Here is a 12,216-nt window from a genome sequence, read left to right on the forward strand (position 1 = left end):
TATTTTTTTTTTCTTAAGAATACTCAACTGATTTCCAGCTCATTCTCAGATTCTCAGATTTCAAGCAGTGTATTGCTAATCATGTCTTTCCTTTTCCCTATTCTGACCTCACATTTTTTTAAGTCCTACTCTGATTTCTGACCCTCAGGTACATACTGAGCCTTTAAAAAGCCTGCTTAGCCAAAACACATGCATGAAAATCACACTGAAGCAACCAAGCCATTACTCAAGGAAATGTCACATCACTGCAATAAATGACAACTACCCAATAATGAACAACCCTTGATGAAGTCTGTCTCAAAGCTTCCACCTAAAACAATAATGTTAGCTTGCAGAATGCATCCCTCTCTTCCATTCCTCAAGCCTACAGGACAGGTAAACCTAAATCTGTCATGACAGTCACATCAATCTCAACTCCAACAGGACAAGGAGAAGTGCTGGAGTTGTTTTTTTGCTTTTCCTCATCTCCAATAATAATTTCAAAGAATAATTCAGGAATGTAGTGTACAGCATGTTGTTTATGTCCATGTCACCTTACATCTGAGACACTCTTCTTAAATGCCTACAGTTGTGCCAGAGGTGTTTAATAAAAGTGGTTTAAAGAAGATGGAAAAAGTTAAGGCAGTAACTGAAAGATGTCAAAGGAAACAAAGCAGCTAAACAGTTCTTTGGTAGGTTATTATTTATTGATTTTAGCTGAAAGGAAGTATTTCCAACTCAAATCAATAATTTATAGCAACACACCAGTGAAGTAGGGAACATTTTTCCTGCACAGAACCAGGACGGCTGTTCTTCCTGAATAAAAATGTGTGGTTCTGTCTATCAATAAAAACATGTGCCCCAGTGAGGATCCAGAAAGGGAAACAGATGCTCAGACGTTGCATCAGTGCCAGTGAATCAGCACTGAGCCCCAGCTCATTCTTTTTAATTAAATTCTGGGGGGAAAAATATACCATGTGCACACACCGGCTTTACTAATTTACTGTGGCACTCACTCAGGGTCTGGTTCAATTTATTTCTTTACTTTTTTACTCAAAGGTTTGTGAACACTTAAGAAATGTTTCCTCAATTAAAAATCAATAGAACAGACACTGATGTGCACAGCACATCATAACACACAGTGCAGTGCCGAGGCACCACTGGAACAGAATACCCCTTATTCATTTTTGTTTATTTTAAAAACAGGCTGTAAGTGTTTTGTTTGTCTCAGTTCCTGTAACCCTCCTGGAAAACTGCTGAGCTTCTACTAGTGTAGCAGTGGTGTTATTCACGTGCCATGTCGTATTCTGTATGTGCTATGCTCAAGGAAATGAAGAGTTTCTGGATAATACTCAACGAGTTCTGATTTGTTTTGTAACCCACTATGATGGCAGTAACTACAAAGTTTGGATTAGATTTGAACTGAGAAGCTGGAGAAAAAAAAAAAAAAGAGAGCTGACAATTACAAAATTTCACAAAACTGGCTGATCCAGACTGCACTTTCTGGAAAATTTCTTCTGAAGAAAAAGCTTCTGAAAAATTTCAGCTAATTGCAGGGGTGGGAATCAGAAAGGTATATGTGGAACTTGTCACGAAATTGATTTATTTTTCCCCAAATTAAATACTAAATACCCCAAATTAAATTCCACTTCACCTAAGAACTAAAAGCCCAAATGTTCTTCTGAGAATCTACATTTGGATAAAGATGCAATGACTGCTCAGATGGAAATTCTTTATTTCACACTAGCACAGTAAAAAAAAAGGTATAATTTTCAACTTCCTAACTTGAAACTAGAATATTTAGTTCTGATTCTTACTGTAAGAAAAATCATGAATTGAAATTTTCTGCAAGGAAAATGCCAATGAAAGCAAAACTAACATCTTCTAGTGCAGAAAAACACATGCAAAAACTTGGGTCAGCTACAACTGGTTGCCTAATTCTCTTACAAACATCTGTTTATTCCTAAGTTACTGCAAAACTCCATGGACTAATAATGCCTGACAATCCCAACAAAGAACAACTTTCTCAGCTCCAGGAGTCACCCTCTCAAGAACTCTACTCATGTAGAGTGTAGCACAGTGTGTGCACTGCACAGACAACATCTAGGCTTCCATGCACATGCATTTTTCCTTTCTCCAAAGCACTCCATAGTCAGATTTCCCTGTAATAAAAAGCTGTCTCACAGTCCCAGATGAACAAGAGGCGTTCCCCACCTGTCCATGGACAGTTGTGCCACGAGTGTCACATCGGTGTTGTCTGCAGCAGGCTCGTACTCGTAATGCAGAAAGTAGAGATGAGTGCGATGGACGGTGAAGCGCTCGCGACGGAATTCATAGCACAGGTCGTCCTCGTCCAGCTCAGACAGCTGCTTCTGGAGCTGCAAGCAAAGAGTGGACGTAACATCGTTTCCTTGTAATTATTTTAGCACATCAGAGAGAACCAGGAGCCTGGGAAATTGCAGAATGATGCAAAGAGGAATGGAATACACAGAGTAGCAGAGTTTTCCTGAGGTTTCCCTTGTTACTGCACAAGAAATTAGAAGGAAGGGCTTGCAGGTAAATTCATAACGCAGACAGGACACTCTATTATGGTCTATATATTCTCTATATTACCTGTATTACATACTTTCAAGATCCAGTGACCAATCCCAGGTTGAATAATCATCAAGTCCAGGAGTTAATGTTCCAATGTTTTGCATAATTTCATCCTTACTAGAAAAAGTGTTTTACACCAGTCACAGACATTCTTCACTAGCCAACACTCAGCAGCAGATTCAGCACTGAGAGATTCCCAGTCTGCTGCCTCAGCTGGAGAACAGTAACTGCTGCTACCAGCATGGACGGAGAGCTGGGAATGTAACATCTCTAACTGATCATTACTCCTTCTCTTGAGATTTATGTTCTTTCCACTGCAGAGGTGCCAGAAGTAAGCCTTTAAATGGGATTTATGCTTCTGGATACCTAGTTTGAGAAATCTGGAGGATGGCAGATAACTTCCTGGCTCCCTTGGAAACCAAGCCTCTTCAAAGACAAAACGGGCATCTCAAAGCAATCTAATCCCAAGTCTCTTAGACAGGTAGGTTTAAGAGAAAAAACTTTAGCTCTAGGGAAAGGTAGAAGTGAAAAACTGACCAATGGTCTATGCACATGACCAATTCCCTTCCCAAACTAATTATTTTTGGGGTTGGACTAGATGATCATTGAAAGGTCCCTTCCAAATAAAACTATTCTACAATTATATAATTCTCTGATTTTAAAGCCAAACATCTAGCTAGGATATTGAAAATGCATTAATTTTAAAGGAAAAAACAGTCACACCTGCAATAAAATGTTATGAAGATGAAAATTTTTTATGGTTTTAACATGTGAAATTGAGTTCAGTATCTGCTGCTCTAAAATGTAGGTTACAGATAAAGTATCATTTTTGTATCTGATTTCTTAAAAGCATCCTGTGAGAACAATAGCCAATTAGTAAAACATTCATCAGCAAATGAGAAAAATTATATAGGAATTTTACAATTTTAATAAAAATCACAGTGTACCTCAAAACTATTTAGTTAAAAAGGTTATTGAATTATAGACATCTTTTTCTCCTGCTCAGAATGAATAAAGTAGTAGTTTCCCCATCTTCAAGAAAAAAGAAAAAGGAAAATGTAGGTATTTTCTGTTGTGTGTTAAGAAGAGCTGTTGTTCTTGGGACTTATAATAAGCATAATGGTTGCCATACACAGCAATACTTACAACTGACTGTTTTCCTGTGAAGGCTGATGGAATAATTCCTGATATTTTCCTGTACATCACTCTATAATCTTCTTCTGAATAATGGAAATACCTACTTTGATTTCCATGAGTTTTGGATAAGGCTGTCATTCTTCTCTGCTATTGTTCTGCACAGATCTTAAAACACCCCTCAAGAGGGACTGCTATTAGAAAGATGAGAGTCTGAATCTTCACAAATCTTTACTCAGGCAAAACTTCTATTGATATCAAGATCTCTTTTAGGTGGAATAGAAATCAGGAGTTCTTTTACGTATCCTCGGAGTTTCATTCTTTCTGCTTTACAAACCATCATTCAGCTGTTCCTGCACTCTACTTTCAAAATCACATTCAAATAATATTTGAATTAAACTCAATATTTACAACAATGACTAGAAAGCATCTTATATCTTTCTGTTTCTTCCTTGAAAAGGGACAATAGTGTTCCCTTAAAAGAACTATTAAAAAGATTATTGAAATTTTGAAATTTAAATAGTTAAAACAACAGCAATGCACATTTTAGGGGTACCTTACTATCCTTCTGAATGTACAAATGACCAGGCCAGAAGATTTTAATTGCACAGCAGTTATTAATCAGGCAGTCACCAAATAATTATCAGATTGCATTTGGCTTGAAAGCTAAGAGGCTAAAATATTTAATTATGAGTTCAAGAATAACATTTGGAGCTAAATTACAGCTTTGTTCACTACTGAACCCTGGGTGAGAGAAGAGGAGGAGACATAGCTTCTGAGAAGTCCCACCTTTTTAATGGTGAAACTCATCAAATCACAAAGTTGGTGATGGAGGTGAAGGAGAGAACGTAAAATTTCTGTAATATAGTCTTTTCTACTGCACACATATTATGTGGATCCATTACTTAAAGACAAAGAACTCTTAGCTTGGTTTGAAGTTTGCTCCCACACTGTCTTCTTGAAAAGATGTGTTTATAATGGGAATGCTGACAGATCTACGCAAACAGATGCTTAAATACAGTGCTCAATCAAAATAAGGACTTGAATATCAGCTGCAATTGATAAAATCTATTGTGGATTTTTTTCCCATTATGGATGCATCCATTACATTGATAATGATATGCCCAACCCAGCAAAAGTTTCTCAGCTGTAGAGAAGCAGCATGTACTCTCATAAGCAAGTACCCTGCTAAGCCAGACTGTGTGCTTCTAGAAGAGTTTCAATGCTAAGGCTACTTGCCACTTAGCATGTGGGAAATGTCACCCCCAGGAAACATTCTCATAGCTGAAAAATACTTTCAGACTGTGTGGGGTAGATACTGTCCTAGCAAAAACTGTTGTGGGAAACAACACCTGCCTTCATTGGCATCATGGTGCTACTTGGTTCCGAAATAAAAATGAACTCTGGTTCAGAACTTGGTTCAAAAAACAAAAATGAATTATGATATGCATAAGGCCCAAACAGAGAGACAAATACATAAAAGAAATACGGGCTATATTATTTCTCTGGGACACCAGATGTGGCAGGGGATCAGGCTCCATCTCAGGAAAAGTAGTCTTTGAAGCTAGGCTAGTCAGACAAATAACTTAGCCTTGATCTTCCAGGTCTACTTGTCTAACACATTTCTGTGAGATGAGGTGTTTTGTATCCCTGTGACAGATGGCAGACCTTTATGATACATGGCAACACAACTTGTACCTTTCACTGGCAAACTGGTGACTCTGCTCATGAATCTCCCTTCCTAAAGTTGTTCCTAATATAAGCAAATCTGTCATTTGCTTAGTTTTTTTTTTTCCTAAACTGCTCTGCCACTGAAACAACTCACTTCCCACCAAAACCCAGGAGTTCATATCAGATGAGATAGATTAAAAATTCAAGATCAGAAGTATTTTCTGAGGGATTATTTATTAAAAAAAGATCAAAGCCCACCAAGAAACAATGTCATGTGTCTACAGGCCAGTTAGATCTTGGGGAAAGGGATAATGTAGGCTCTCTCATCAAGTGTTTAAGTTGAGGTGAGATGACACTAGGCTTAAGTCACCTGCTCAATATCACACTAACACCACAAGAACTGAGCAGCTTAGACAGAAACTCAGAACTTTCAGATCATCTTTCCTTTTCCCAGATGTGTGCAGTTAAGTTTCATAGCACAAAATCAACTCAGCCACTGAAATGAAAACTGACACCAGCCCAGGATGCAACAAAAACCTGGTTATAAACTGCAGCAGTTTCATTTTCTCCTGTGTAGCTGTCCAGTTCCCACCAGTAGGCAATTTGGATTGCAACATTTAGCATTTTGAAGGGTGTGAATTAACAGTTGCCTTTAGCATGGCATAAACAAAACAGATGATGATGTAGAGAGGAAAAAGCATTCACTGAGAGTTGTTTTGGATGACCTACATAAAGTCCTCTGGCCTCTCCAATGATCAGTAATAAAAACCAGACTAATCCCACGTCAATTAAACTTTTATTCCTCCCACACCATATAATTTTGTACATTTGCTATGGGTCAAATTGAGCCTTCTGTGAAACAAAGCTGTGCTAAGGACAAAGAGGATAGTTCCTGAGCAAACCCACCTGGCAGGAGGAATTTTGCTGCGGTGTGTGAAAACCACTAATACTCCTGCTAAATGGAAGTGATGGCTTATCCTGACTGCAAATATTCAACACAACTGAGAATGCAATTTTTAGGCATGTGGAGTATCTCAGACAGTTCTGTATATATCAAGTACAGCTCCCCTTCATCTTAGCTGCAGATGTCACATTTGGGAGTGCTCTTCATCTCCTTTCCCCAGACCCTTGACAAACATTTTTGGCTGAGCTGTTCCCAGACCCCCTTGCAGCACACTGTCTTGACAGGTAGGTCACCTTGCTTTTGTTGCCCCAGATCAGTCTTTGACCCATTCCTTCTTGTGTGGGAAGTTTTATGGGTCCAAGTCAGTCCCAGTCCTGTGTCTCATCCCATGCTCCCTATTCAAGCAGTCTGCCAGCTCCTTATACCTGTAAGTACCCAACTGTCCTTTCCTCTTCTTGGTACATTCTCTCTTTCCTTTCTGCCTTTGACCTGGATTTCATCTCTTTTGTATGTGAATCTGGATTTTTTTCTCCTCCCTACTGTGTGGTCACTGCTGAAGGCAATGCATGTCCCTCAGAGCAGAGACCCCAATACAGGTTCCTGCTCTCAGCTCTACTGTCCAGTCAGAACCTGGCATGGAGGATTCAGAGGAAATAATCACAGAAAACACCACTCTTTGTCCAGGTCCCCTGCCTGCAGCATGCCCAACCCTGCTGTGTCACTGGGATATGTATAATCTGGTCATATGTATCCATGCACATTCCTAATAAAGAGTCTCCAGAGACCTGAGCTTCCTGAAAGTCAAAGAAAACGCTACTAGCAATGTGTAAGCCATAATTTTTCTGCATTATAGTTTGCCTAATTTGTCACCAGGCTTGCAAAAGACAGCTCCTTCTCTTAGGTATGGAGTATTTTCATGAAGAAGTCATCAGAACTTTTGGTGTGGACAAACCTCAAAGCTTTCCCCCATGTTTCATATTAAAAAATGTGAGAAAAGAAAAAAAGGGCATAACAACATGACAAAAAAAAAAATCCCAGTCCATGTGCTCCTCCCCTTAATAATATTATAAACAGTTGAAAGCAGTATAATGGCAACTTTCAGGCAAGTAACAGGATGCCAGCTCAGCATTTAATAACAATAACAGTTACAATAATAGAAACAACACAGCTGGGGGAGTCAGGATTTCACTTCAAAACTGCCATATACCATCTGTTATTACTAGAGAAAGACTATGACATCACAAAATAGTAACTTTAAATTGCGGTTCTACAAATGAGGCTGTAATCTTGAAATTCAGCAGGAGCAAAGGGTACTCAAAGCATCAGTCAGACTGTGAGTTCAGGGCTGTGATACTGACTTGGAAGCTTCATTTGCATGCAATTACAGTCACTCAGAAATTGCTGATTTGTTAGTTCTGTTTATACTGTGTGGTGCCTTGGTAGAATCTCCCTGTTTTCTGGTGAATACAATTAGTTGGTATGCACAGCCTTTTGCTCATATTAGGAATCTTTGGTTTTGCACAAAAGAAGTAACTAAGTAAAAACATACTTAGTATGTAAGTTCACATCTAAGCAAGTGTGTTAAGGGACAGCTGGAGTTTTTTTACACTGTTTCTTTGTATTGCTGATTTGAAAATTTGATAAGAAAAACATGCAGACATTTTTTTTTCTCCTGTGCTTCCTGAAAGTCTTCTCTAATGGGATTCTACTGTCCTTTCCTTAAACTGAGCAGAATCAGTGATATACCTCCTACTGATCTTGCCCTGGGGTTTTGGATCAGGACACAGGCTTCACTAACAGGGATGCTCCATTCAACCTTCAGATACTTTGGCAGAAGTACCTGGTGAGAAGCTGTCTGCAGGAAAGAAGTTTTATAAGAATGCTGAAAGGTTGAGTGTGTGCCTTGGTCTAAAATCAGGCTGACAGTAACTATCTCATAGAGTAACTATAGAGATTGGCTGGAAGATCCTGTTGAAATATTCTGGGCTTTACAGTAGGTCCTTTAGAATAAAATGCTGGATATAAGCATTAAAAGCCAATTGAAAATGTCCAAATGTGAGATTATTATATTATTATTTGAGACTGCCTTTTTGGATTTCTCAAAAATCTTCCACATTGCATCCAAATAACAAAGAGGGTGTGGAAATGGAGAAATAGCATGGAATGAATAGGATAGAGTGACTAAGGACACGCTCTAAGGCCCACTCAAGTCAATGACTGTGCTTACAGGAGGGTTTGGTTCCTATTCTGGATTTTCCACCCAGAATCTGCACAGAAGACAAAGGGATGACTGTAATACCAACTTACAGAGAAGAGTCTGCTTTGCATGACCTCACTCAAGCATGTATTGAACAAGGGTACTCTTAGCACATGGCAGGCTCCTGCACCCAGCCTGCTCCTGCCACATAGAGGTCTTGTAGCTTGACTACTTTCAAGAAAGGATGAAGCACTCATGTACACATGGACAAACATATATGCATTTTTACATAAACAGATATATTATCCCATTCAGTGGGGTTTTTTTGCCTCCAGTATTCCAGTTTCTGAGCCCTATCTGTTCTATCCACTCCTTTGCAGTGCTTTGGAACCTAGTAAGAGTCCAGTCTGGTGAAACTGAAGATCAGCATCTGATTAAATCAGAACTATGCAGTACATTATCCGAAGATGGCCTTCAGACCTCTTAAAATTCACTCTGTGGTATTATACTTTCATAGCAAGCATTAGAAAAAGAAAAGAACTGGTACTTCCACATGTATATAGACATAATATATATTTAAGCATACATGTATTCACATGCATACACAGAGGAAGGGTGAGAGAGATTGAAGTGAGATCGAATTACCTTTTAAACTAATGCCTCTTTACATCTCTCTGGCACTGTTAAGAGTCCTTAAAAAGGGAAGATATGTAATTTACATTCATTTTAAGGCCATCTCTGTACTGATGAGAAGTGTAAAGGGGCCTTAGAGAAACAGAATCAGCCCAGCAGTCCCCACTGCCACACTTCCTTTTCCTGTTCTACAGATATTTGCATTACAAATGGAATGCCCTAATTACAGGTTGAATTGTAAATAAAACATCACTACAAATATTAAGCTGTACAAAAACAGTGGCTGGTATATTGGAACAAGACCTTAAGGGTATCTTTTGACACAGCCAGACTGTGAGTGAGACTCACACCAAACCATTGCTTCTTCCACAGCAGGGCTCAGTGAATTTAGTGCTCAAGTAATTCTCTCCAATTATAAACAGCAGAGCTGTTCTGACATTTTTTCCACTGCTCCACAGTGCACAGAAGCACAGGCAGCTGAGGGAGCACCTTCTACCCATGTACACTGCCTAACGTAAGAAAGCCCTGTTGTGTTTGGGGGTGCCAGCCTCAATTCAGGAAAAATAAAAGGAAAAATAATAGGAAAATGTAATGTAATCAGCAATTCCTACCTCATACATACCTGACTTAACAAAAATGACAGCCTTTCATGTAACATACAAGCTTATGAATTCTAATGGAAGTCTATGAATGCACTTTGACTGAAGGCTCACCTGGGCCAGCATCCTCTCTCCAGCTGTGAGCTGGCTGCCTGGGGAGTGTAAAAGTGAGGATTTCTCAAAACTCTAACCTAGACCTCAACTTGTAGCTCAAGGACTTCTAGCACCAAAGCTTAAAAGCTCCTGATTTATTTGCTTTCTGAGAAGAGTAACTTTTGAGGACATGTATACTTTTAGAAACATTACTTCCTGCTCAAAGCTTCATCACATTGTGAGTGAAATATCTTTGTTCTGAACCTGCTACTTGCTGTTTCCACTTCATGCCCTCTAATTCTTGTAAACGGAGAAATGACAGTGCTTTCCTCCTCACCTCACAAGATGCTCTGCTTCTGAAGATAGTCCTGCAATAGATCACAGGAATGTGCTGTATTTAACAGGACACCTGTGACACTGTATATGCTACAGCAGATAGAGCAAGAGTTGTTTCCAAGATAATCCTGTTCTTAGGGTCTCATAGCTTCAAAGCTGAAACTTGCTTGCTATGTTCTACAATAAAAGGACATAGTCAAGTCTACAGGGGAGTTTATATTAAGGGCAACTAATACAAATGTCTTCTCCTAAGTGACTACTCTGAAGTCTTCTGAAGTTGGATTTTTTTCCACTTCAGATTGTTTTGATAGAAGGCTGTTAACTTTTTGGTGCCTCTTGGCAAATTAGGAATCACATATTTTTGTATGCCTAGCTTGCTCTTTTCCAGTATCTTTTTTTTTTTAAATATATATATATATATATGATTTATAAATGGAGGAATGAGTTACATTTCTTTTTCAGACACAAGCCATACCATATACCATATTGCATTCTACTTGTCTTGAATAAGAAACAGGCTTGAACAGTTAGTCATTTCCAGTGTCTGTCAACCAGATACAAGCTCAGTAAAATGTGCTGTTTTAAACTTTAGGGACTGCCATTTACAGCAAGGACTTGCATTTGCTCTGCACTGCTCCCAAGGAACTTGTTGTCTGAATAAATCTGTTTATTAAGGATTTATAGAGCTCTGAAAAATACAGCAAGAAGTCTGTGACTGCATTCATGCTCTCTGAACCCACACAACACATTGTGAATTCAGTACAATTTTAACCTGCATTCTCAAAGTGTTATAGAGGTGTGTATTGTTGTCTTTCTTTTAATGTCTCAGTCAGCTGTTCTCTTCCTATTCTACCCTCTACCCTGTCTCTTGTATCTTGATGTCTCCAAGGGCGAGGCTCTTAGTGGTCTTTTATCACATTGAGTTCACTTGATTGTCTAAAAGGCTCTTGCAGAGGATTTTCTTCCTCCATGTGCTTTTGCTTTGCTGGTGCACTTGTCCTCCCTCTCTCTCATTCTCTCTCTTGCTCTTCCTCACCTCCTTGTCTCTCCCAGTTAAGCCCCACTCCTTTCAGAAGACAATGAGATGGTAAAATAAAGTGTCTGGGAAGCTGTGCCTTGGGTTAAAATATATCTGTCCAATCTCTTAGTGCTGCATCTAAAAATATGGGAATGGCATCTCCTGTGGTCCTTTTATTCACATGCCAAATGGAAACACTACCAGCCTCAATGATGATATTGATTGTCAATTACCTCTTAATTGCTAATGTGTACATGATACTGGCTTTCCTTAATTGATTTTTATGTAGACAACATTGCATATTTTAGAAATATTTTTTTTCCTGAATAAACTATTACAGATTCCTTTTTATTTCCTTTCAGATTATGTAGGCAAAATTGGTACTTGGTCTACAAATCTCCAGAAAACATATTATACACAAAGAGTTCATATACATCTGGGTATAAACATTTCAGTTAACAGTTTTTTACTTTGGAATCATATGTAGTAATGCACAGGCATACACATACATGTACATCTGTGGGTAAACATCCTTGATTTCAATCATTTTCAAAAGATTTGCTTAGTCTGAAAGGTTCTGATTGCAGATTTTATGCAGACACACATAAATACTGCTTTGATTAGTTAAGGGATAGAAAAAACCTGCAGTCTCACAGCCTCTGTGTACCCTGAAGCCTTTGCTCATTCTGCAGTCTGCAGCACAGCAAAAATTCACAGACCTAAATACCAGTAGTCTTGGTATTCTCCTTTCTTCTTCATTATTTGTGCATTAGTATCTACCAGACAAAACTGACATCACTGTATATTGAACAAATATACAGCAAGAAACAAGACCTCCTGGAAAGTTATAGGTCTGCCATACTGAATCCAAAACAGAGCCCTGGCTACGAAGGCAAAAAGTTAAATCTATCCCATCTGAAATCACGACAGGATTTAAGGGTGAGACTGCCTAATGGAATAAGAGCCCAAATCCTCATTTTCAGCTTGTGATGTTGGGGATTTTAAAAGGGCAAAGGAGACAAAAAAAAGCAGCAAAACCCAGGGTAAAGATGGGATT

The 12,216-nt window shown here is 38.8% G+C and overlaps 1 protein-coding gene across 1 annotated transcript in view; it reads right to left on the reverse strand.

The window, feature by feature from the left end:
* The window catches only part of LARGE1 (LARGE xylosyl- and glucuronyltransferase 1), a 274,524-nt gene that overhangs the window by 25,917 nt on the left and 236,391 nt on the right, over window positions 1–12,216 (reverse strand). The window contains exon 12 of the mRNA XM_058804704.1: window positions 2,194–2,357. Within this exon, the coding sequence (XP_058660687.1) occupies window positions 2,194–2,357 (164 nt within the window). The remainder of the gene's footprint in view (window positions 1–2,193; window positions 2,358–12,216) is intronic.

The sequence above is a fragment of the Ammospiza caudacuta genome, chromosome 5, assembly GCF_027887145.1.
Source record: "Ammospiza caudacuta isolate bAmmCau1 chromosome 5, bAmmCau1.pri, whole genome shotgun sequence".
NCBI lineage: Eukaryota > Metazoa > Chordata > Aves > Passeriformes > Passerellidae > Ammospiza > Ammospiza caudacuta.